General features: G+C 42.3%; 1 protein-coding gene across 7 annotated transcripts in view; it reads right to left on the bottom strand.

Moving 5' to 3' along the window:
* Window positions 1-908: 908 nt before the first annotated feature.
* The window catches only part of dlc1 (DLC1 Rho GTPase activating protein), a 69,050-nt gene continuing 45,151 nt past the window's right edge, over window positions 909-24,807 (bottom strand). For 2 of the 7 annotated variants that reach the window (XM_020602013.1, XM_020602016.1), the window contains 13 exons: window positions 17,204-17,275; window positions 15,391-15,472; window positions 14,199-14,262; window positions 10,516-12,179; window positions 9,669-9,848; window positions 7,866-8,025; window positions 7,023-7,230; window positions 6,217-6,439; window positions 5,683-5,797; window positions 4,063-4,278; window positions 3,018-3,235; window positions 2,726-2,899; window positions 909-2,609 (listed from right to left, as the gene is read on the bottom strand). In XM_020602013.1, coding sequence (XP_020457669.1) covers window positions 2,510-2,609; window positions 2,726-2,899; window positions 3,018-3,235; window positions 4,063-4,278; window positions 5,683-5,797; window positions 6,217-6,439; window positions 7,023-7,230; window positions 7,866-8,025; window positions 9,669-9,848; window positions 10,516-12,179; window positions 14,199-14,262; window positions 15,391-15,472; window positions 17,204-17,275 — 3,476 coding nt within the window. In that variant the 3' untranslated portion in view covers window positions 909-2,509. The other 5 variants (XM_020602018.1, XM_020602020.1, XM_020602017.1 and 2 more) reach the window with 5 other exon arrangements.

Raw genomic sequence — 24,807 nt, 5'->3', positions numbered from 1 at the left:
CTCCTGGTCAGTCTTATCTGGACCCTGCGTAATCTCTCAGTGGTGTTGAGGTTCCCAACAGAAATGTGTATACATGTGCATACAAAGGAGTTGGAGTGAGAATTAGAAAGTAAAAGACAGCATAGTCCTCTAGAGGTTCATGTTATTTAAACAAAGATTTTTTTTTTAAGTTACATGGCAAGTTTAAAAGCAACTAGGTGTGCAATTATGTTTACACGTGTTTCTTCTGGAGCCTCTGGTTAAACTCTACTTCCTGAGTTTCACTCAACAGGACATGAAGTGTGCATGGTCCACCAGAAAAAAAACCCTGATATGCCAACACTTTAGTTTTGGGCTTTCACAGTCAAGTTTACACTTGTTTCTGCTGTCAGACTGTATATGTTTGACACCTTCATACACCTTGTGCACAGCCAAGATGTTTTTCTACCTACAGACAGCCTCTTCTCACTTTGCCAAGTGATTATAAAGGGAAATTTAGCCATTACTCTGACCCTTGGACACCCCCATTTTCCACATGACTGCCCCCGTCCTCACTGAGCCGAGACCAGGCTAGTGGTGATACAACAGCCCCCATTGTCTGCTGCTATATCAAACTGTTATGCAAGAAACAAGACAAGCAGTGAGATCACCATCTACAAAGCTAGTTAATATCCAGCTGACCTAATCAGGCCTGTCTTTATTTTTGAGGAATAAAGACAAGAGTGGAGTGGATGTGGTGAGGGAAATCCAGAGTTAGTTTGGATCTACGATGATGTTAGCGCCCACAACAAACTGTAATATAAACAAATGCCTGGAGAGATTATGCGGGATTTATATATTTTCTTTTGTAATATAAACAAATGCCTGGAGAGATTATGCGGGATTTATATATTTTCTTTTTTTTTCTGTACATCCACAACTCTCAAGACATTATTATTATTTTAATACATTTAATAGTGCACTTTGATTAACCTGTACAGAAATAATATTAATAAAAAAGATAAAACATTTGTTCATTTCTGTAACAGAACTTAACATTTACAATAAAATAAAATGATACAAAACAAACATATCTGAGGTATAAATATATTTAAATTAACTGCCATTGACATGCGTTACTATTTGGCAGAGACACAGTTAAAGGTACAAATATATATGATGTGAACCACTGCTTAGTGAATTAATCATACAACTCAACATGAAATATGCAAGCCCTCAGACTGAAGCGGAGTGTTATGAGGGAGGGTCAGCTTTGTTATGAGGACCCTAAATTGATCTTTAAACACTGAGAAGATAGAAGCTTACACAAACATATTTATCCTTCTTTTGAAACCACACATCAACAACAACATTCAGTCTGCCCTCTTTTTTACAGTAAAACCTGTAAAATCTCCACCTTTATAAAAGGACCTTTTTTCCTGTTTATTCTCATCTTTTCTTATAGGACTTATAATGGAATGGTGCATGGTTTTTTTGTTCTTATGTACATCTTAGCAACTGTGAAGTCAATATTTTTTTAATGTATACAAGTAATGATCCACCTAAAACAACTTCAGAAACTGAATTGTGCTGTGCTCTTAATGCCTTTAACAGTGAAGAAAGGCTCAACATCTTTCAGCTTTTTCTAAATTTGGTCCGCTAAAATCATTTGTCTGATTTATTTAGCAAAATATGCAACATTTCTTTTCTCTAACACAAAATCTCACTCTCACACAGCTCCCTGTGGACTCCTACTCTTCTTTAAAGCTATTATTCAAACTTTAAAGTTTCACCCTGGTGAGCCAGCCACCATACTCATCTGTCTCTGTCTTCTTCTGCTGCAGCACTAAAACTCTCTTCGTCATCAGCCACCTGTTGTCTCACAATATCCCGTCTCCACTCAGTCTGCATATTACCTGCACATTCACATCTTTCTTCACCCTTGGATTCATCAGTCAGCTGAGCACATGGTTGTCTGCTATCCTCCCGTGCTTTGCTTTACCACAAAAAGGGACAGAGGTAACACAAGACAGACACCTACCATTGCTATGAACAGACTATGTATGTACAGATAATGCTGCAACTGGAAACCAGTGTGAAGAATTTTTAATGGTTTGCTGCTTTGCACACACATACCTACACACACATGCTCCCACATACACCCAGTTCCCTTTGCTTCCCAGAAGCAATAGCACCCTTTGGATAAAGCTCAGCCTCACATCCTATATCAGTGACATCATGTCCTTTGGCCCAGATAAATGCTTGTGTGACATGAGTCCTCTTTGCAGCACACAGAGCTCCAATAAAAGCATTTCACAATGTGAACATCAGTCTGCTGGCACATAATCAGAGCAAAGACAAAGTCCTTCAATCCAGGATCCAGAGTTTGTCCTTTAAACGTGTATAAAAAGACTCTGAGTCCATCTACCTCTCTGTGGGAATGGGTGGAATGACTCTTGAGTCACTAGGAGGATCCAAATTGTGGTCCCACAATCGGAGGTTAAAAAAAAATCTGTTGAGAATTTTGTTGCCCAAACTGCACACTGCTTTCTCATTTGTCCATGGGCACAGTGAATGAGTCATGTATCCGTGCCACCTCAGCAGCACACAAGTGTCCATACAGTTTATTGTACCACTCTGGAAAACGACCCCTGAAAAACATGAAAAAGACAATGTATTAACTCATAATGTCATCCGGTAAATAAGTAATAATTAATGCTTGATCTAATCCAAAATTTGGTTTTGCTCCTGTCAATCGTCCACCCACCTGCAATCGACCCTGGAAATATGTGTGAGTCGAGATTTGTTGGTTCCGCAGGGCTCGATGAAGTAGCGTGAGGTGAGGACATTGGCCCGAACACCTACAACAGGTGCCCCGTCATGGTCCACAGATGTACACACAAGTGCACATGCTCCCTTTGGCAGGTCTGTTGCCCATGTTCTGGCAGAAGGAGCAGATTGAGTTTATATTATTTAGAAACATTTAGATCAAAGCGACACAGCAAAAAAGTCAAAGCAACAGGTGGGACAGACACAGAGGAAGACCGAAAATGGTTTACCTGAGTACCAGCTGGTCTCTGGTGGGATGTGGGGCCATGGTGTTCCTGATGTACTGGTAGATCTCCGTCCTCTCATCCAGGGTCTCCACCACTCGGCTCTCAAGCAGGTCCTCATCCCACTGGCCCTGCTCCCGTAACACCCGTGTCAAAACCTCCTCAGGACTCGCAGGCACCTCCACAGTGGCCTTCCACAGCCGCAGTGGAAACCCATCATGCACCTGGACAGACATACAGAAAAGCTGCATTATTTTACAGCTGGCTTACAGGGAGAGCAAAACAGAGTTAGTGTGAAACATTCCTGATTCACTGAGATAAACACAAGTTTAAACATTTTCCATGTGATTTTGAGAATTTAAAATCCAACGTGCTTATATTAGAATAATGCATAAATAATGCATCTAATCCTATTAGTCATATTCACAAAAATTAGATGTAATTACCAAGCCACAATCTTATACACAACGGTATGTGGTTTCAAATCCTGCCTAGTCCTTTAGTCAAGTCAGCTGCTTCACTCTGCCATCAGATGATAAAGAACACACTCTTTGCCTTGTGACTCTCGAATTGAAGAAGAGATAACCTCATACAGGGCCCTTGCACACGAGACACAGGACATGTATGCCTGATATAATGGTGAGGTTGTGTATGTGTCTGTGTCGAACTGATGTCATTCTGGGATGGAGTCCAGTACTGGGATGGGACTGAAAAGCTAGGCCAGTTTCACACGGCTCTGATTCTATACAGGAAACCCTCACTGCTGGTTTTCCACTAGATATTTAGAGAAGAAGGACAGATGGAGAAGCAAACACGAAGAGGGAAGCACAAGACAGGAAACAGAGATACTGTGTGCTTCGTGAACAGTGGCTTGTTTACACACAAATGACAGACTGATGATCTACTTTTTCTTTGCTAATCAGTCTTTTATGATTCCTTTTACTTTCACTCAGTGGCAATATACCACTGTATTCAGCTTCTGTCACAAACATATGGACTGAACAGATGAAGAAACAAGTGTTTGACAGAGCAGATGAATAAGTAGGCTCACCTTTCTATAGGCCAGCTCAGCGTGATCGGGCGTGGAGCAGCTGTCATAACCTTTAAACCTGTCCTTGGCCTCTTTGAGGAGGGCATCCAGGCTCTCCCGCAGATATACCCTGTAGCCTCCATGTCCAGCTTCCTCACCGGCAAGCTCCTCCAGGCGTTGTGGTAGCAGCGCCTGCTCCACATAGGAGTTCCTGCAGCGATTCATTTCCTCTGGAATCTATAGGTGGATGGTGAGAGTCAGGGCAGGTGTTCATGCTGTACATATGTCCTTTTTCATTGTGTGGCTGGAAGTCAGGAGTAGCTAAATTAAATGTTGGCTAAATGTGTGGATTCGATTTTGCTGTGAGAAATATGTTGACAACAACACGAAGCCACACAACACTTAAACATATAAAGGAGTAAAAATGTTAGCAAAATCTTGATACATTCTAGTCCCTCTCCACTCAATATTATGTTTTGCTTAATGTTACTTCACTTGGATATTTGAGCATCATTGTGCAAAATGATGTACCGTACAGACCATTTGACAATAGAAGTGTTTACGTTCATGATCTGAAGGGGTTTCAAGGAGTAGATGTAATTTTAAGAAACTTTCACTAATTAATTGAGATCTTTTGTTGAAAACTATATCGGAAACATTCTTCTTTCAAAGCAAAGTATTTATATGTCTTAAACAAGTCTGCAGGGGATTCTTAATTTATAAATCTCCTATGATCAGCACTGACACATGTTTTGTTTTTGTCAGGTATCTCCATCCTGATTACATACAGTAAATTCCATTAACAAAAGGGAAATGTATTAAGTGGCTAAAAATAATTTAAAATGGAAACATGTCCTATCCAATTTCCATCAGTGTGTTTGTCTAGCTCATTCTCATTATCCCTCTCTGACTTATATCTGCAATCTTTCAGGTTGATTTGATTATCCACAGTATTACTGCCTAAGAAAAGGCTAGTTACAGTAATTACATTCAAATTCATAGGTCATCTTCCATTTATTAACCTCTATGAGCAAACAGAAATCTAATTAAAAGAAAATAACTTGAGTGCTAACCAAGTTTTCCTGTTGTGTGATGTGAGGAAGCTCATCTAATAAACCTTGAACAGTAATGACACACAGCATACAGTCTGTTAATCATTTTTATAACATGTCTAAAAAGCTTTAATTTGATTAATGATAATAAGTGTAGTCTACTGATTTCTTTTTTATGCCATCAACTGCTCATCTTATGAACACACTGAGCCATACTGGTTGACTATGTTTTACCTTCCCGCACAAAGGAGGAGGTCAGTTGGCACATTTGTTATATGTAATCATAACAGTGCTTGAGCAAATGGCATGACATGAGCTGAATCAACCTGTTACATAACTGGGACTATGTCTGTTTACAGGACAAATACTGGGTTGATAAGGTGTTTGACAAAAACATGGTATTGTGAGCCTGCAGCCCCATTAATATTGTCAGAAAACACACCTTTGTTGCCAAACAATTCTCAGTCAATAGACCATTCTGAATTGTGTTTGTATGGGATCTATTTTCCTTTTCATTTTCAAGCTAACATACCCTTTTAAAGTGTTAAGTTAGAGGACACGTTCAACTCCTGTGTTGTAAACTACTGACCCGGAAGAGTTTCCTGCACTCCTGGATCATGTGTGCCAGGCCATGAGTGGCAGCCAGGTTCTCATTCAGATCCCTCTGGTCCGGCTTCCCCAGTGTCTGCTTCCTGTTCATCACCCTTGGACCAAGGAAGGGAAAAAGGAAGACAAATGGGCATAACGACAATAGCAACAGTGCCAGGAACGAAGGGTGGAAAGAAAGGGCTTTGCTGTATGCACCTGATGAACTCTAATCTCAGACTGCCAAATGTGGAATAACATGTGTTTCTTAATTAGTTAAAGATGTTTATATAACCTTTCCATTTCATCTGTTTCTCTCCCTTTCTCTTCCCTCAAGCACTGCCCTCTTCCTTTTTCTTCTGTCCTCCATCTACGGCATCCTGCTCTTTTGTTTCTTTAGAGTGACCCTTCCTGTTTTTAGATTGTACAGCATTACATATTATGTAAACTGCTAACACAATAACTACACTAGTGGCGGCATTGAAAATAAAGGCAATCATATCATAAAATTGATCTGACTACAGTGGCACACACTCACACACACCTCGGCGAGGAGCTCTCCTTGCGGCGCAGGGTGTTGAGGTGGAAAAGGGATGGAGCCAGACAAACAGCCAGGTTGGTGGGAGTCATCTGGTTCTCAGCCACACTGGCCGTCACATCACTTAGCAAACACAGCAGCGTCTGCAGGGCCTCTCGGTTCTCATCAGGCAGCAGCAGCACGGCGGCACGAGCTGCCTGCAGACGGAGCTCTTTGGGCATGTCTAGAGAGGAAGAGGAAGGATGTCATGACACCTTTTAATATGATATGCAGAAAAAGACTAATAACCACCAGCATTCTACACCCTGTCATAGCTTTTGTGTCCATTGGTTAACTCAGGAAGGAGTTTGAATATTGCTTCACTTCATTTACCTGGAATGAGATATGACAGGATCTGCTCTGAGTTATGTGTGTTATATAAGAGTACTGTATACAGTATGCATACCTTGTTTCATACACAGTACTGGTCTGTGGTTAACCTTAGATAATCCCTTCCTCTTGCAGCAACCATGAAAGAGCAGGACTTGAGAGGATGTCCATGCAAATACTGAGTCACAGAAGTATGAGCCAGTGGAATTATGGTACCTGTAAGACCTCGTTCCAGTGGTATTTCCTGCGCATTATCTTGTTTTCTTTTTACAGTTTCACAATTTCTTGCACCATGGCAGGCAAGCATCTACAACGCTACACTCATGTGTACTATTACAGATATGTGGCTGTGTATCTGAGGTAAAGGCATACTGTATGTTACTGCATGTGAATGTCTGTACAAGATTTTATTTATGTGGATGTGTGTGTATTCTTACACTGGTAGATCTGGAGGAAGGTCTCAGATAGTTTGCTTGTGAGCAGGGGTTCTGGCAAATCTCTGAAGTACTGCTTCACCATGTCTGCAACGTCATAGGCCGACTGACCCTCGTAGTTGATACCTCCCCCGTCTGCACCACTCGCCTCATTCATCTGGCGAAGAGCTTGGATTCGAGATTTGACGCCTGATTTTCTGAAAAGACCCACCTGGACAGAGATACAAGGACAAAGAGAGAAGGAGTTAATAATATACATGCATGCACAGAAACTGAAAAGTCAGATTTAAACCATAATACACTTACTAGACTCACTGCACTGTAATGTCTGATGTTGTCATTAAGACTTATCATGTGCTTGTCCTCTCAAGCTGCAGGCTGTTATTACAGAAAAATATTATTCTTGAAAAATCCCCAAATCCAGAGCTTACAGTAAATATGGTTACAAAACAGATCCTGCTGATTGTATCTACAAGAAGCTCCCATGACACCCAGTAGGCATTCTAGTAATGAATGTTATGTAGAACCTCATCAGTAGCCTTTTAAGGCTGTACATAATGGCCGTGTTGGAGAGGAAAACAGAAAATGCCATTGGCTGGTCCAGCCTGAATATTTTCCATGATATTTCACCACTTTCAAACAGAGGCGCCTTGTCCTGCTTTGAAAAGAACACCATCGTTCTCTTTTCTGTTTTGCCCTCCATTATTAGCCATTTTCTCCTTATTCTCCCATTCTTTCACTCTCTTTTTCTGATTCACTGCTCAATCTTATGTAACAACCAGTGAAACAAATCATGGATGAATATTAGACTGATTGCAGTTGTCCAAACACTGTACTGTATGTTACCTGGTCGAGGCACTGATTGCGCAAATAGCGCATGGCCTGCTGGATTCCCTGAGGGAGTGGCTGGCCTGTCCGTTGGACGATGACTTGAAGTGGTACACCAAACACATTCCTGTCCTTGTAGTCACGCACCTTGATCCGTTTCATAAACTTTGGTACCGCCCTGCAATATACACACACACACAAGAATAGTATCATCAATATCTGCAGCACAGGATATTAATGTGTATTCACATGAGACCATTTTGGAATGCCACTTTCAGCTTTTTCCCATATTGACATTTGGCATGTGTTTTATGCCAGATACCCTTCCTGACACAACCTTGACTTGAACCCTGACTGCAGCGGTGAGGGTGCTGCGCCCAAACCACTAGTCTATCAGGGAACACATGAGATCAGTAGCTGCATAAATTCCTACTCAGTCTTTTATAGTACAGTTAGATTCAGTAATCAGGATAAACAAAGGTCTGTGTACCGACATAAACATAAATTAATCTTTAGAATTTAAAACATGTTTCCAAAGGTCATTTATTTAGCTCAGATTTAACTTAAATGTTTGTAAAACAAACATTTTATATGTGGGCAGCACAGTGGTGCGGTGGTTAGCACTGTTGCCTCGGCCTGAGAAGGTTCCAGGTTCGTGACCTCTCTGTGTGGAGTTTACATGTTCTCCGGGTGCTCCGGCTTCCTATCAAAGACATGTGGCTTAGGTTGATTGGTGTCTCTAAATTGCCCATAGTTTGTCTGCATGTCAGTCCTGTGATAGACTGGCGTCCTGTCCAGGGTGTACCTCGCCTCTCGCCCGATGCCGGCTGGGATTGGCTCCAGCCCCATTCGGGACTAAGTGGTATAGATAATGAATGGATATTTTATGTGTGTGCAAGGAGGAAACCAAGCAGCTGCAAGAGGCTTGTCTCCAGGTTTATGAGAGGAGTGGATAAACAGGGTGAGGGGAGGTGCATGCTGAAGTGACCTGATGCTTTATACATTCACAAACAGTGTCTGTCTCACTATTTGTTACTGTGCACATGCACTTGGGTACACAGATTTACAGCTGTGTGTCTGAGTGTGTTTAGGAGATATGCTGTGCGTGACTCAGGACAAGCTGGCCTTTGTAAGAGGTGCTCCTCAGAACAACAACCAGTGTAACCAATGTTACACTGACATTTTGATTGTGAAGAATGCCAGGCAATGTATTGTTTGGTCATAAGACTTACATCTCATATATCACTTGCATTTTCTGCTACTTTTACGTCAGAGCTTCCCTATCAATGGACCTACACTATCTAAGGGGCTTTTCCCTAGAATTTGACCTCACAAAACAAACTCAAAGATAAAGCAGATACAGTAACAAGAATGTTGCTGTTGAGTGCTAATGGATAATTATGAGCAGCATATACAGTCAAGTCAAACCAATAGTGGTGAGATAACTGCTGAGGACAGATTTTTAGAGCCTCCAGCTCTTGTAATACCATGCGTGTGAACTGCTATGATTGCCCCGTAGAGAAAAACACAATGTATGCCCCTTCCCAGCAATTATGGGCCTGGGAAAAGAATGTGAAACCCAACCTCTGTGGACAGCCGTCACCACACTATACAGCAACCTGCAGACGGAAGGGATTGGGAGACGGGTAGGATGGAGGGGTGGTAGTTGTTTGAATAGCCAAAGAATAATTACCCAGACACAGAAGACATATCAAATGAAAAACAAGCTTTAAAATGTGAGTGTATCAAACTATCACTGTAAAAAAAAATCACTTTCTCCTCACTACATATAATCTACACTTATATAAGCACTCCACTCACCAGCTGAAGCCATGTTTGTTTGTAGGGGTGTGTTTCTCCAGCAGAGCAGTGAGCTGCAGAAGTGAGAGCTTCTGGAGCAGATTCATCTGCAGCACAGACTGGCAGCTAATCTGAAGCTGTGCAGTGGCCAGGCTGGGCCGATGGGAATTCTGGAAGCTTGGCCAACGGAGTTTCTGTGGCCTGGAGTACAGAGAAGGAGAAACAAAGAACGCAAATTGAGATGTGAGAAGAAGAATTTTGTTGAGCAGTTTAACTCTTGGGATTTGTGTCCACAAGCTCAGAAAATAACACAGCCACACACGGTATTTGTAGCTGTATGTGCCAAGTGATCAGTTTAGGGATTACAGGGATTTATGTACACATCAATCAAGGGATTGTCGAGGGACTAGAAACCCACACCCCCTGCATGTAATACTGCCTGTGGATTCCTGAAAGAACAGAAACAGTCCCCATGGAGACCAAGCAGCATTCCAGAGTATGCAGCACCATTACGTAAGGAGAGAAGTCTCAGCGTGTCCCCGTGTTTATCCTTTGCTGTCACTTTCTATGGAAAACTTTTTGCTAGTAACCCAGCGCTTGTCTTTCTAGTGCTTAGCTGTCCTTGAGCTTTTTGTGTTTGGCACAAGTTCTACAGAAGAAGACTAAGCAAGAGACCGTTTGGAAGAAGCTGTTTGAATGTTTCTCTCTTAAAAGATCAGTTACATAAAGATGATACATAAGTTAAAGTTCAAATTGGAACTGTTTTCTACAAGAGAAATACAAAATAAAACTAAACTATTTGCAATGCTGGATACATCGCTCTGGAGAATGAAAAAATATGACAGACCCTTTGATTTTCCTCACTGACCTGCTGGTTCGGGTTAAAGATGCTCCAACACCAGAATCTCTTCTCTCTCTCATCCCTTCTTCTCCTTCACCCAGCGGGTTTCCTGTGCTGTCTTGGTCGCTTCCATTTTCAGTCTCCTCCAGTCGGTTCTGCAGTGGAGAGGATGGGCACGGCGATGCCGAATCCAGTGCCGAATCTGAGTCACCTTCTTCATCTTCATCTTCCTCATCTTCCTCCTCTTCACCACCCACAGCCTCTGACCAGGCGTTAACAAAACGCTGCAGGCCGCTAACATGTTGTAGCACCTCCTCCAGTTTGTGTTCATCCCCCTCTTCCTCCTCCTCTCTTCCAGTGTAGGGGACATTGTCATAAAAACTGAGCCGGCTGTCAAAGGAGCCTGAAGAGCTACGACGCTGGCATCTACTTTGCCGTCCCCTGAGGATCACCGAGTTTCCATCATCATTCCCATTATTATTGCGTGAGCTCCCATCTTGTAGGGCTGTGGGGAAAGTTCCAGGCTTGTGACCTTCTGGTAAGTAAAAAAAGATCATGCCTTCTTCTTCCTCCTCCTCTTCTTCCTCTAATTGTCTGCTATTGTTTCGAACACTGCAGTTGTTCCTATGGTTCTGGTGATCAAATGTCATCCCATTACTAGCTTGGCAGGGGATGGGTGGGGCAGATTTGGGTGGGGGTGTTGGTTGACAGTCTGAAGCTTGTTGGAGAAGGCTGAAAGGATCAAAACCCTCCAAATACATTCCTCCTCTCTTACTAGAGCCTGCTGCTGTGCTGTGGCTGCGAGCGCGGGTTACTGGGCTTGGTGTGCTCACTGCGCTTCCACTGCTAGCTTCTGACTGGCTGCTCCCAGTACTTCCAGTGCTGCCATTGCTGATCTGAGTGGAGTAGGATACAGAGTGATTCCGGTTAAGTGTCATAGTCTGAGTGGGAATACACTGGAGATTGAAGTTCTGGTTATGGTTGATACTGGAGATGTCCACACAGTTGAGCTTCCTCAACTTATCATCATCTAGACCCTCTTTGATGACAGGGCCACTGATTTCAATTTTCCCTCCACTGGTGCTCCCCTTCTTCTTCCTTTTGGAGGAGGCGCTGCTGCGCAGCCGTAGACTCTCCATCCTTTTCAGGAAGCTCTTAGCTCGTGAGCGTGTGCTTTTTCCACTGACACCTCCTCTGTCAAGACTTCCTCCTAGTCCTCCCATTCCTGTTTTCACATCAAATGTGAACTGTCTGAGTGTCTCCAGGGGCGATGGAGGCAAACCGTCTGACAAATAGTCTTCATTAGCGCATCCTGAACCACCTGTGCCTGACGAAGAACACATGCTCGCTACAGAGCTGGCACGAGTGGCACCAGCAGGTACAGCCTCATTTACCAGGGTGGCACCACGGCTCTTCTCTTCTCCTCTTCCTCCACTCGCGCTGCTATGGATGGAGCCCACTTCAGGCTGTTCACTGAGGTCAGTCAGCACACTCTCTGAACTGTTGCCTTCATGTAGGGCAAGCTTGCCTTTCTGGGGTACTTGGCCTTTGGTGAACGGAGGCTGGGCAGCATCTGTGGGCAGTGTGGAGAAAACCTCAAGCTCCTCCATACGGGACCAGCGCTTGCTGTCCCTCTGGAAGGTCCAGCGGCCACTGATGGCACAAGGTTCATCCTCATCGGAGTCCTCACTCTGGATAGGGAGTGGATAATGGAGGTAGAGAGAAAGAAATAGCAAGAAGAGAAGGGAAAAAACACAAGGAGAACATTATGCATTGCTATGTTTTCCATCCCCCCCAACATTCCTCACCTTGAGCCAGGAAACCTTCTTGAGTTATGGAACTTATTTTATAATAATAATTGTAAAGTATATGACATGTACTCATTTATGACAGCTGTAGAATACCTTTACTTCCTGACTGCATGGACAAAGCATATATACAACAAAGAAAAAAGTGGCCACTACTGAGTCACCTATAGAACAAATGCAACTTCCAAAAATGTATACACCTCCCCCAGTTTGGTTAATCTATCTCAGGCCCTGGAGGGACTTTAGGAAATCCCATTACGACCCTCCCATAGCTCACAATGCAGCCAGTCCGACTGGGGTCATCCCCCCTACAGCCTTTATCCCTTCTGTCTGTACATATGCACACACAATAAGTGTATGACATTGTCACTGATATACTTTTCTTTATTGATGACAGAGCTGTTTGACCTCTTGTCACATACACAAAAACACATACAGGAGATTCCACAGCAGACTTATTCATAGTTCCTGATCACACTGGAAGGCCAAGGTTCATAAAACCAAACAACACAACACTATTTGACCACGCCCTTCTCCTCTAAACTGCTACCCATAATCTGAACTCACCAAAACACACACACAAAAGTGTATATGTTATATGTACATAGAAAAATCTGAAAGCAGTTAACTTCAGAGCAGAAAATTAAATACTTTGATTAAAAAAGAAAAAATTGATTTAAAAAAAAATCTATGTTCCACTACTTGAGCGCCAGTGTTCCAATGGCACTGCTCACACTGGACTCTGTTAGTTAAGTTCTTGCAGTGGAAACATGATGTAATGACATATTGAGTGCAATCTACCCCTGCCACCTACAGGGCTTTTATTAAAGCCAGTGATTTAGCAGACAATCTGTGATTTTCAGATTCCACTGTGGTTTGTTCCTCCAGTTATGCTGGTTGGAATGTGAGATAACCGTGCTATTTGTTGTGCCTAGAGAGCACTGATTAGCCAATAGAGCGTCAATCATTTGTTGACATTCTGGAGATATCTTATCCTCAAAGCATCACAGATGCACAAGCATTCCCTGCAGCAGTGAATGCCACAAGAAGTTTACAGACTGAAAGCTATTTATTATTATTCCAAAAAGACAGGCAGAAAGAGCAAACCAGAAGGAATGACAGACAAGGAGATTCAACACAGGAGATCAATGCATTCCTAAGCTGTCTGCAGGGGGTTGTCGCCCCACAAAGATGGCAAATAACCTCTTTGACTCCTCTACTCTTCTCTGTTGACTTCTGAAATAAAGGTGATGCAGAAGGGGTCATCCTAATGAATACCAGCACACACAGAACAAGGATGTTACTATGTAGCACTTAAGGCCATTAGAGAATTAGGTTGATTTGTGGAAAAGACAACTCTTGTCACTAAGTGACCATGTGTATCAGTCTAGATTTTCTACTTTACATGAAATATGCATGGTAAAACTGGAATATTCACAGAAGCCCTTTTTAAAGAAGAAGAAGATAAACATTTTCTAAGAGGCCTGTTATTTCCTTAAAAACGTACGAAACTGCACATGCTCAAACATCCTTATGAGCATTATTACAGGCAGCAGGTAAATAGTGGGTTGTTCTACAAGACTGTCGCAAAGGCAGCATACTAATTTATTTCATGGTTATTCTGAAGTACAAGGAAGTACGCCTTGAGCAGAGGGAGGTCCAATTGAATGCAACCCCTTCATTTAGACATTAAAGCTATCCTTCTTCCTCCTGGGGTCCTCACAGCTCACTTCATATAGAAATAAACCCAACAAGTGCCTATTCATTAAATAAGATGCGGGAAAAGACAACTTTGCTGTGAGGCCCAGAGTGAACTGATGTTTGAGGTGAGGAAATCCAACTGTGGTTGTGGGTGTGGTTTTCAGGGAGGAGTGACGTTCATGTGTGTGCATATGCACTTACTCGCTTTCTTTGTGGTGATATCTCCAGCCTCATTAGAGCACACTTGTTCAGGGTGTTCAGTCTCCTGCAAACACAAAGACATAGTGAATTAGTTATATATGAAATGGGCTTGAACATAATATAGCTCCCTGTTTTTTTAATCCCTCTCATCATGATGTATGATGGAAGAAATGATAAAACAAAATGAAAAACTGAAAAGGGGAAGAGAAAGACAGAGGAAGCGTTTTGAGTGCACCCAGGCTGACTAATGAGCTGCTGAAGGATAGTTCCTACATGAGCAGGAAGAGAAAAAGAGGGAGACAGAAAACCAGAGAGCGAGGAGAATGAAGTCTGCTGGGGAGGTGACGAAAACTTGGGGCAGAGGAAAGAAATGTTATCCCTACCACCACCCTTGCTCCCCTTCTCCAGGTGGCGGTGGGGTCCACCCTCTGGAGAGCTCTTAGAGCAGATCATGTAACAATGGAGGTGAAGGGATGGGAATTGAAAGATCTTTGGGGTTGTAGGGAGGAGGGTGAAAGGCTGCCAAGAGGGAAGAGACTGAGATGAGAGCTTCCAGATGTATGGAGGGACACCTGCTGTGGTTTATTATGGAGAGTTGGAACTTGATGAAGGAGTCAACTCCATTACAGAGCCATTAACCTCCTCCTGATATGCAGATTAATATAACAGGGGCAGCAACTAGAAGGCAAACCCATTTTTCTCCAGCACTGGCATTTAGCCCTTTCTTTGCACACACAAACCAAAGAGATGCCTGAAACTCCACACAAACAAAGCTTTGAAACCATTTATGCCCCATTTGTGGGTAGAAAATGATGCAGAATGTCCTGTAACACCAAAGAAAGTTTGAATGTAAAGAGAACTGCATGACTGTAGCATTTAGCAGTGAAAGGCAAAAGTGAGATATGTGCTTGCCAGAATTATGAAAAGACTCCAATGACTGGGGTAAACACTTTCAGCCTCAGAAAAAAAACAAAATATGTAGTGAGGCACAGATTAAAAACTAAATGGTGAGAGGGAAAGGTATAGTACCTGGCTCTAAGGCACTTATCAAGTCATTCTTTCATGTCATCTGCAACTTTCCAAAACATGCCCTTATGATTTCATCTGGGGGAAAACAAGAGATAGTACAGAAAGGAAGGAGAGGAGTGCCATCAAAAGAAAGAGAAAATAAGTACAATTGGTGCAATCTCACCTGCAGAGAGCCTCAATAGCGTCCCGATCAAGGAAGTCATGGTCTCTGGTGACCGAGGAGATATCAATGGGAAACTGGGCATCTAAAGAGAAGGAGTCAGATTAGTGTGTGGCTATCTCCCTGCTGCTGATTGGATCAGCATGTTCAGATAAAATAAACATACAACCCCTAGCCCCCCAAAAAACACCCACCCACCCACCAGGGCCTTCTGTCCCACCTTCTCCCCCATACAGCCTTGATGAAAACCTAAGAGAGGAAGCAGCGTCTTAGCCGACCAAACAAACACAGCTGCAGCTTTCAGACCCAGCAGGCAGGGGGGATGTGGAGCACAGAGGGAGAACAGGGGTTTGATTGAAGAATGACAATAGGTACTCCACCGCTGCCAGAGGTCCCACTTCCTTTTATGCTTCTCATCTACTCTCTCTAGTCTCCTTCATTAACAGGATCACTTAGAGCCACAACACTGGTAAGGACTCTCAGTTAAAGTGTGTCTTAATATATTAAGCTATTTCACCAACATATTGTGGTATAGAGATGGATGGACGGATACTAAAATATGTTCTGGAATGTAATGACCCAACACAAAATGGGAATCTTGCATCTAAACCCTCGGAGGCAACGATGATAAGAAATTACTATTAAGGGGAGGCCAGGCACCTTGTACTTACTGTGCTGAAACAAGCCTATCAGTCTGCTTATCTTTAGTGGGGCAATAGTCTTGACAGTAGAGACAATAAAGATGGTCCCATGGATACAACGGAAGGAAAAATGTGTCATGCACAAAAGCTCTTGGCTCAGATTCATACACATGAGGCGATGGCTGCAAGTGACCAATCGGCAAGGCTGTAAAATATGAACAGTTGATTGTGGTTTACAATTTTGTGTTGCTGTTCATGTATGAAGACAGTCCCATCACCTATGCAGAAATACAAGCTTTCCGTTTACACAACCACAAAATCGAAACACAACCTTTCACAGTTAAGCAGCAACAAGCAATGGCCTGTTGACAAAAAGCTGATTAATTCTGCTGTCATTGCCCTGTGGTTACGTAAGGGCAACTGGTATGCCCTTGGTATGTCTTAATATAGTTGGAGTAGCTAAATAGAGTGGAAAGAATGATGTATTTTGGTGAGTGTGAATTTAAAACTCAAAGGTCGAGCAAAGCCTTCTTTCTCAACCATTTGTCATCATATGAGTAACTTAAGAAGGAATGGAAAACCTTTGTGTTTAACAAGCTAGCCAAGACCCTTTGGTCCCAAAAGAGTAAGTGTATAGGTTACATTATAGTTCATATCTGGATTGCTGTAGAGTGTGATTTGCATTACTAAAGCAAAGCACTGGTGCTGCAAAAAATAAATAAATAAAACACCCCTTACTCCTCAGGAATGTTATGCTGTGTGTGGTGTGAATGGGCGCACAGGCATGTGTGCGTGTTTTTCTGCTTGATAAAGGACATGATTGTGTTCAGCAAAAACTAAATGCCACATTGGTGTGTACAATATAGCAGAATGACTGCTGCTATCTTATTTACATGAAAGAGTGAAAAAGCATCTGTGTTAATTTGATATTAATTTAACTCCAACTAAAAAAAGTGTTACTATTATCTTATTGCCTAAATGATTTTCATTTTTTTGGGGAGAAAAAACACAAATGGGTATGTTTTTTGTGGGAAGGTGGTGAAATAAAATTTTCAACAGACTCGCAAGTCCCAAAATAATTGAATTACAGTGATTCCTGGCTTTGTCACTGTTAATCTTCAGCTTCACCAGTTTAGCTGCGAGAGCCAGGAGAGGGGTCTCATAGGTGTCTTTACCTTCATAAAGCTGGGCGTACTGTGGAAACCCTGCTGCCCGAAGCCAGGTACAAGCCTCCTTGGCTTCAATTTCTGCAGAGGACAGAGAAAGGCAAAAAGGCAAGTTTGATGAAAATGTATCAACTGTTTACTTCACACACAAATGTACACATCATTACAGATACAGTAAACAAGCCAAAACAAAGAAGAACTTGAGAAAATAATGATTAATTTAGAAAAAAACACAGTTTGAAATCAGCAAATAATAATGGACATTGATACAAAGGTTTTTTATTAGCCTATCACTCAAGTGGAAATGAAACATCTTTAGAAAATGCCATCCTGTCAACATATCAATGGGACAAAACTCTGGAGGTGAGCACTCCAGGATGCTAGTAATTTATCAATGTGAACCCCCTGATCCTGTTAAATATCTCCTCTTACATGCTTTTAAAGCTAGAGTCAAGGTATAATTTGTGCAAATAATGTTAACCCTATCACACAGCAAGTGGATGCCACTCAAACTCCTTATATATAATCACTTTTATTGGCCAAGTATGTTACACACACAAGGAATTTGTCTCCAGTACAGAATCAAGGCAGCCACCTGTAGTGTCATCACACACACACACACACCAATGCCAGCGCTGTCCCTGCAAGGCACTGGGGTGTGTTTCTGGGGTTGGGAATCGAACCACCAACCTTCCGGTTAGGAGACAAACCCTCTACCTCCAGAAATGTGATGCAACTAATCACAGTTATTGTTGTCTGCACTGACCCCACGTGCAGTTATGTTTCTGGAAAGGCACACGTCAGGCTATGGTGTATGCTACAAGCACTGACTATATAAAAAATGGACAAACTCACTGTGACTTCGCCCATTGGATTTCTGAAGAGAGGTTTTTAATCTCAAATCTGGCTGTTGCCATATTGGTAGCATTTTTGAAGCAATGTTTGCTTGTTTTCTGAGTTGTTTTTTTTTTTTGATAATGTACAGTGTTGCCCTCATGATGCCAATGTGGCAAACAAAATGCATATAACAAATAGTGTGTCACATACTAATCATATGTTTCTCTAGTGTCCAGCACTGCCGAACAAACTCTGCCATAACTCCATTTAAACACAAGGTGTAACATTTGGGCTTGTTATGCTAAGTACTATGTCTAAATGTTGAGGTCCACTGTGTGTCAAAGGAACCAGGGGAATGTCTCCCAATTATCTGTGAAAGCCCTTTAGATGACATATGCCAAATAGTTACCCACACCTCAGCCTCCTCAATTGCTCCATCATCTCAATTGTAGCGGTTTGAAGACAGACAGAAACATGTCTGCAGGCCTTAAGAAGCTGATTTCACAATGGTCTCTTTAGTAAAGTCACAGAATCACAAATGTAGCACAAGCTTGAAAAAATGTGCAAACAAAACCAGTGTAATAAAGGCAGTAAAAGACTTGTAAACCATGAAGGATAGTGACAACATTCAGAATGACAGCAAAACACAAAAGCAAAGTTATTGTTAATCTCATTACTGATATAAGAATTCTGCATGAAGTCTGAAATTCTGTTTCAGATTCTGCAATCCTTGAAGTCAGATATTATGTCTCTTACACTTTTGTATGGGTGCTAAGTTTGACTGAACAAATAGTAACCATCGGTAAAGAGAGTGTAGTGTAGTTTATTTTTACTTCAAAACATAGGTCTAGAACTTCCACCGCATTTCAAGGCTAAATTACACCAAGGAATTGTTATATATTTGTAGCTAAAACTCAAGAACAGGAGCAGAGCAAGAGAGCAGAATGTGGCTCAGAAGAAGCTAAAGACTTTCAAGTGTTTTGGTCAAAAGCTACAGAGATAATACAGTAATGAATGTGAAATAATAAATGTCACATAAGTGAGACATTAAAAAACTTCATTTAATGATGGACAAAAGAGAGATGACTCTAAAATACTGTCAGACAGAGACAGAGGTCAGAAGAAGACGGCTGCTGCAAAGGGTGTGCACTCAACCATATACAAGCATTTACATACCAACAACAAGCCTAGACAACAGACAAAGCCACTAACAACAAGGTGTGACACGGAAAAAACAGGGTCTCCCCTCTGCCACCACAATGGCCAGCAACCCCTGAAGCGTGACACTATTATGCACCTGTGTGTCAAATAACACATTAGCAATGTTTTAATGCTATTTTATGAGCTCAGTTTTTCCCTGTGGATGTGAACCGGAAAGTCTCAGACATCATGTATGTGGTGAGCCTAGTATTTCTGGACCATAGTGAACCCAGAGGAACGCAGAAACCAAGGTGTAATTAAATGAACATTTTTGAAAGCAAACACTGTGTAGGGCTAGAGATTCTTAGGTTCGCGTGTGAATCTGTGTGTGTGTGTGTGTGTGTGCGCGCATAAGCAAGTCTGTGTGTGTTTGGAAAGACCAAACTCATGTTTAAAGACAAACCACTCAAAAGACAGTAAAGCTATTGAAATGCAAATGAGACACATGGTTAACTTTCTGTGCCCCCCCCCCCACCCCACCACCACCACCACCAAAAAAAAAAATTTTGAAAAAAGGACCAATAAGTGTCTTTGGAGGGAAGCTATTCAGTGACACACCCCATTTGGCTAGAATGTGTGTCAAATCTACTTTACACTGACATAATATGGACTTAGTGTGCCTGGGAAACAAAATGCCAACAGTATTCACCACGCAGATTGATCAGACTGAATAATATCTGTCACTGCTCCATTCATTCACAGAGTGAAGCTATAATATTTTTCTATCTTTTGTTTGGCTGTGGGAACCTAAAAATAGGTGCGCACACATGTACACTCATACATCTGGAATAAAAAAAAAAAAGATTGACAATGCCATGGAAGGGTTTACAAGAATATACTAGGCACTCCGGTCAACTTAGTCCAACTCTCCACCCAGCCCTTTACATTTCTGAGATTCGTGAGGGTATTTTAATTTTTGTCTTCCCCACTGTCCACCCCAATTCCTCCACTCTTGCCAGGGAGCTACCTCAGTTCCTCTTCCTGTTTCCCTCACAGGAAGAGAGCCAAGCAGCACCACAGTGGTTGCTGACCACCCAGCTGTAAGACCCTGCCTTCATTTGTTCCTGGCCAGATAATAGGCAGCAAGGCAGCCAAGACAAACATAGGCTCCGGTGATTGTGTGCACTTACCAAATGTCCTCATGGTTAAAGACGGCTACAAAGCCACAAATGTCTAACAGTAAGTCCTTGGAATTTAAATATGACAATAAAAAGGTCAATCGCTGAGTCACCCTCAAGTAGAAAAGTCAAGTTGGCCACCTTGTTAATGATGGTGATATTTAGTCTACATACGCTAAGTTATCTAAGGTAAAACAGATTATGACTATGAAAGAAGTCAGGCCAACAACAAAATTTCAAGGCCAGCCACAGCACTAAAAACATCCTGGCAAACTAATTCTGTTAGAGTTGACCATGGGTCCTTATGTGTAGTGTAATTTTTAGAACAACACATTCTAGAGACATTCCTCTTCATGTTTTGTTTTCACAAAGTAACAACTGTTTATGGCCTGTTAAATGTGGATAACTGTGGTTTGTCTAAAATACACACCAGTCCACAAAAGGTTTTTCAGCCTTGTGACATTTTGACCCTGCTGACTTTAGGCTTCAAGCTACAGGAGGTAACAGCTGCATGTAGTTCCCTTACTACAAAAGGTAACCTTATGCCTGTACATAATCCCAAACTGTTTTCTGTTTGGGTATCTTATTCCCATCACTGGTTGTCTTGTTGGCTAGGAGACACACAGACAGACAAACAAACAGCTGGGTATATTAATACCTGAATCTGACCAAATATGATCAGAACTTCTGGTTCTGTTGAGGGGGCTGAAAGGATGTCTGAAATATGTCCATAACGAGGGACAAAGCAACAGTCAAACATGTGGCTAAAACTGAACTGTCCTCATCAGGACAGTTATACAAAACTGACTACATTTTTATTTTCTGATATATTTCCACACAATTAATCTAAGTCTTACTTTGTGGACAGAAATACAAAGAAATCGTCTCAACTGGAATGAAGAAGTAGGTGCACATTGGTTCTGGCTGATATGAATGAGAAAAAACAGCAGTGAGCAGACTTTCTCAGTATTAAAAGAAGGATGAGAGTAATTATCAGCTGATAACATGACTACAACAAGATAAGCCGATGCTAATAAAGATTTCATTTGGATCGCGAGTGGCTTTTCTCCTGGAATTTGGCCAAAGCTGATCTGTTGAGTGACCAGTCAGTGTTAAGCTTTACTGACTTCTAAAATTATCCATCATGGTATTTTCTTTGCTTTCCTTTTCCCTGTACTCACCTTCATCTCCTCTGCTCTCCCTGCTTATTCTAACTCTGTTAACCCTGTCTCTTCTCTCCTTTCCTGTGACAGGAAATTCTCACAATTGCTGGCCAAAGTTTCTCTCCATCCCAGGAGGCAGTGAGGTCTGGCTTGGCTGAGTCTGAATGTTCAGCTCCGGTGGGACTTTGTCAGCAGCTAGCAAACAAAGGATGCTGCTCCCCACCTCAAAGGCTCTGCTACATACATTGCAAACTGGGGGTCAAGAGTCTGAATATAGTTATAGCTGAAGCTAGATATTTGAAGACAAAGATAGAGAAAAATACTTGTTGAAAAACACAACTGCTGTGAATTGAAATGACGTATCTACTGGGTCTTAACAGTGCAAGCTGTAAAACAAGCCAAAAGGCAGTCAGAGGGTTCTTATCAACTCCAGATCTGACTGGCTCATTCTGAAGGAGCTGCAGTGTGGCACTATGATAAACCTTACACACTGCCTTTTCCGGGCGGGATTGGTAGACCTTTATTTTGTCTTGTTTTCTATGTGTAAGGCACAAAGCCGGAATGGCGGGTCATTCTTGGTCCGCCTCTGGTATTACCATCCAAAGCGGAAAGAAAGGGGAGACCCACTCTGTGTAGAAGGGTAAGCCGGCAGTCCGGGACCAAGTGCTACGTTTTGATGATGTAATATGTGCGTGACACTATCACCGGCATCTGAAGTCTGCACGCCTCTCTGCCTCCAGCTGTTCTAGGCTTCTCTCATTCGCAGACATAGCAAGAAACATGCTAACCTATTTTGCATGAAGTGAAAACAACGCTTGAAGAGCCAACAAAGCTACAGCCGCACTTATCTCTCCCACCATTGTTGTTTGAGTTTGTAGACTACCGGCACAAAAGTGACGTCACAGTTGGTGCAGAGTTACCTTGCTTTCCGCCTTTGGTCCCGGCCTGCTGTCTGAATTTATAGGCTGGCCCGCGATTATACCGACCTTAGCTTTATCTGTATGAACAGCACAAGGGCGGGATATTGGCAATCCTTTGGAACAGCAGTAGTGTGGGATTCCAGTGTAAAAATGAATATAGTGATGGAATAAGCCAGACCAAACTCTGTGGGTCATTAGTAATCTACAACAAGGAAAGCTAGGAGCCTGACAGTGTTTGCCCGTCATGTGTGGTTGACCTATTCAGTACTTTATGCAACAATTTCAGAATTATCACAATGTCCTTAACAGTTTGTGTCTATATGAAAGCATCAACAAACACTAGGGATAGCAGATTTTTTTTAATATGACAAATGTAAAATCCCACCAGTTCTCTACTGGAATGCAATTATGACTGATAACATATTGTTTTCCCAGTGGGTATCATGTGTTGTGAAATCCATAGCTTGGGCACCTGGTGTTAACTGAGAAGGCCTGGCTGTTACTTAAGTAAGACAGTGCCAAGAATATCACCATCTGGCTGGCCTCAAGCTGGGCCCCGTTGATACTCACACACATGACGGCATAATGAGGTTACTACCATGGTCCATTCTAGTTATCTACCACCAGCCAGCAAAGGCACGCAGGCAGTGACACACACGCATGCAAACACACAGCTGGACCAGATGGATCATTGCAGAGCTAACCCCAAAGGCCCCTGTGCTCAGATTTATGCTCACATGTTGGACTGTAACGGCAGATCAGGTGACCAGGCATATTCAAAGCCTCTGCTGAGCTATCCACAGCCCGATGACAGCCTGCCTCACTGGGAAGCCCATCTCCCATCAATCCCAGGACAGCCCAGTACCTTAAGAACAGGGAAAGTAAGAACTAACATATGTGTATCCTCAGAGGACATGAAGAATCAGTGTGCCAGATGGATGTGAAACTTTAAGATAAAGCCCCAGCCTACTTCCTGTTTCACAAAAAGTGCAGATGATGCATGCATCCTTCATTTGCTCTTTCACAGATCAACCACCAATAACCAAAAACCAACTACACCTAGCCCTGATAGAAATAGAAAGCCATGCAGTAAGAATTAGAGTATAAAAGTTATAGTTTCCATTAGTGTTTGCTATTTACTGTTTAAAGAGAGGGCTCAGGGTGTGTATGTGGACGTATGCTGTCAATGTCATAATATCTTCATGTTATCATTACTGTAAATAGTTTTCACTGATATAGCAGCATGCTGGCTGGATATCTGAGTGTCTTTGATCACGTTTCTAATTGTTATATGGCCCAACTGAACCTCATGTTGCTCATATCTATTCCAGGCCTGAGGTAGCTGATAAGGCGCCATGTGTTGGAACAGTTAAAACAGATGAGACAAAGGGCCAAAGCCTACAAATCAAGTTAAGCATGCCAGTACAGGACTGAAAATAGGATTTTATACAACCATAAAACATCCCATCAGATTACCCCTTTAGAAAACGTTGGCAGTCAGACAAAAAGGCAGTTACGCAGACTGGAGGCACTAAGATGGCAGAGAGGTCGCAGGCTGATAATCTTAAAAGGACAGAAAAATACGACTTGCGTGGAACATTCCAGTTCAGGACCTTGTTTCCGTAGGCTACAGATCATTCAGTCCACTTCAAACCGCCGAGTGGGAGCTAGTCTCCTAGAAGATTCTCTGTGTGCGTAAAAGAGAAGGTTTTAAAACAAAGATCTTTTTTTTTTTTAAATAGCAAAACATGGATCACTGGCTCGTGGATAACTTACTGGTTATTGGTAAATGAAACCTGGGGATAAACTCCGAGCAGAAGCAAGGACATTTGGAGACGCGGAGATATGCGCAAAGTGGGGGGATTTCTTATCTGACAGCCTCCTGCCTTAAAGGCAACTTTAAAAGCCTTTTACTAGAAGGCAACATTTAAGTAAACCGTTAGTGTCCGAAATACTGAAAGCTTAAAATAAGCATTTTAGACTTCTTATCAATAAACCACGTTTTCCTGGTTAAACAGGAAACCGATTAAATGTAGGCTATGGACACAATTTTTATTTCGAATAGAAAGTCTCAAAAAGGTTTCGTTTTCAACCACATAAGATAATGATCATGAGAAGGACTTACGTGTTAATATCATTTTTTTAATGGCTCTGTCACGACCAGCCTCCGCATAAAACCAGGTTCTCGGCTGCGCCCCGGGAGATTGTGGCTGTCCAGTCAGGTCTACTCCACCGTTACGACGAAGCACGCATGATAAATCCAGAGTAAAGAAAGCCTTAAATGACACAGTCTGTTCCAAATGTTCTCTGGCCCTTGCGAAAAAAAGGTAAATCCATGGCTATAAACTGATTTTCGTGAAAGTGAATCCCACAAT

This window comes from Monopterus albus, unplaced genomic scaffold (assembly GCF_001952655.1).
Source record: "Monopterus albus unplaced genomic scaffold, M_albus_1.0 scaffold54.1, whole genome shotgun sequence".
NCBI lineage: Eukaryota > Metazoa > Chordata > Actinopteri > Synbranchiformes > Synbranchidae > Monopterus > Monopterus albus.
This window is presented reverse-complemented; position numbering and strand designations above follow the sequence as displayed.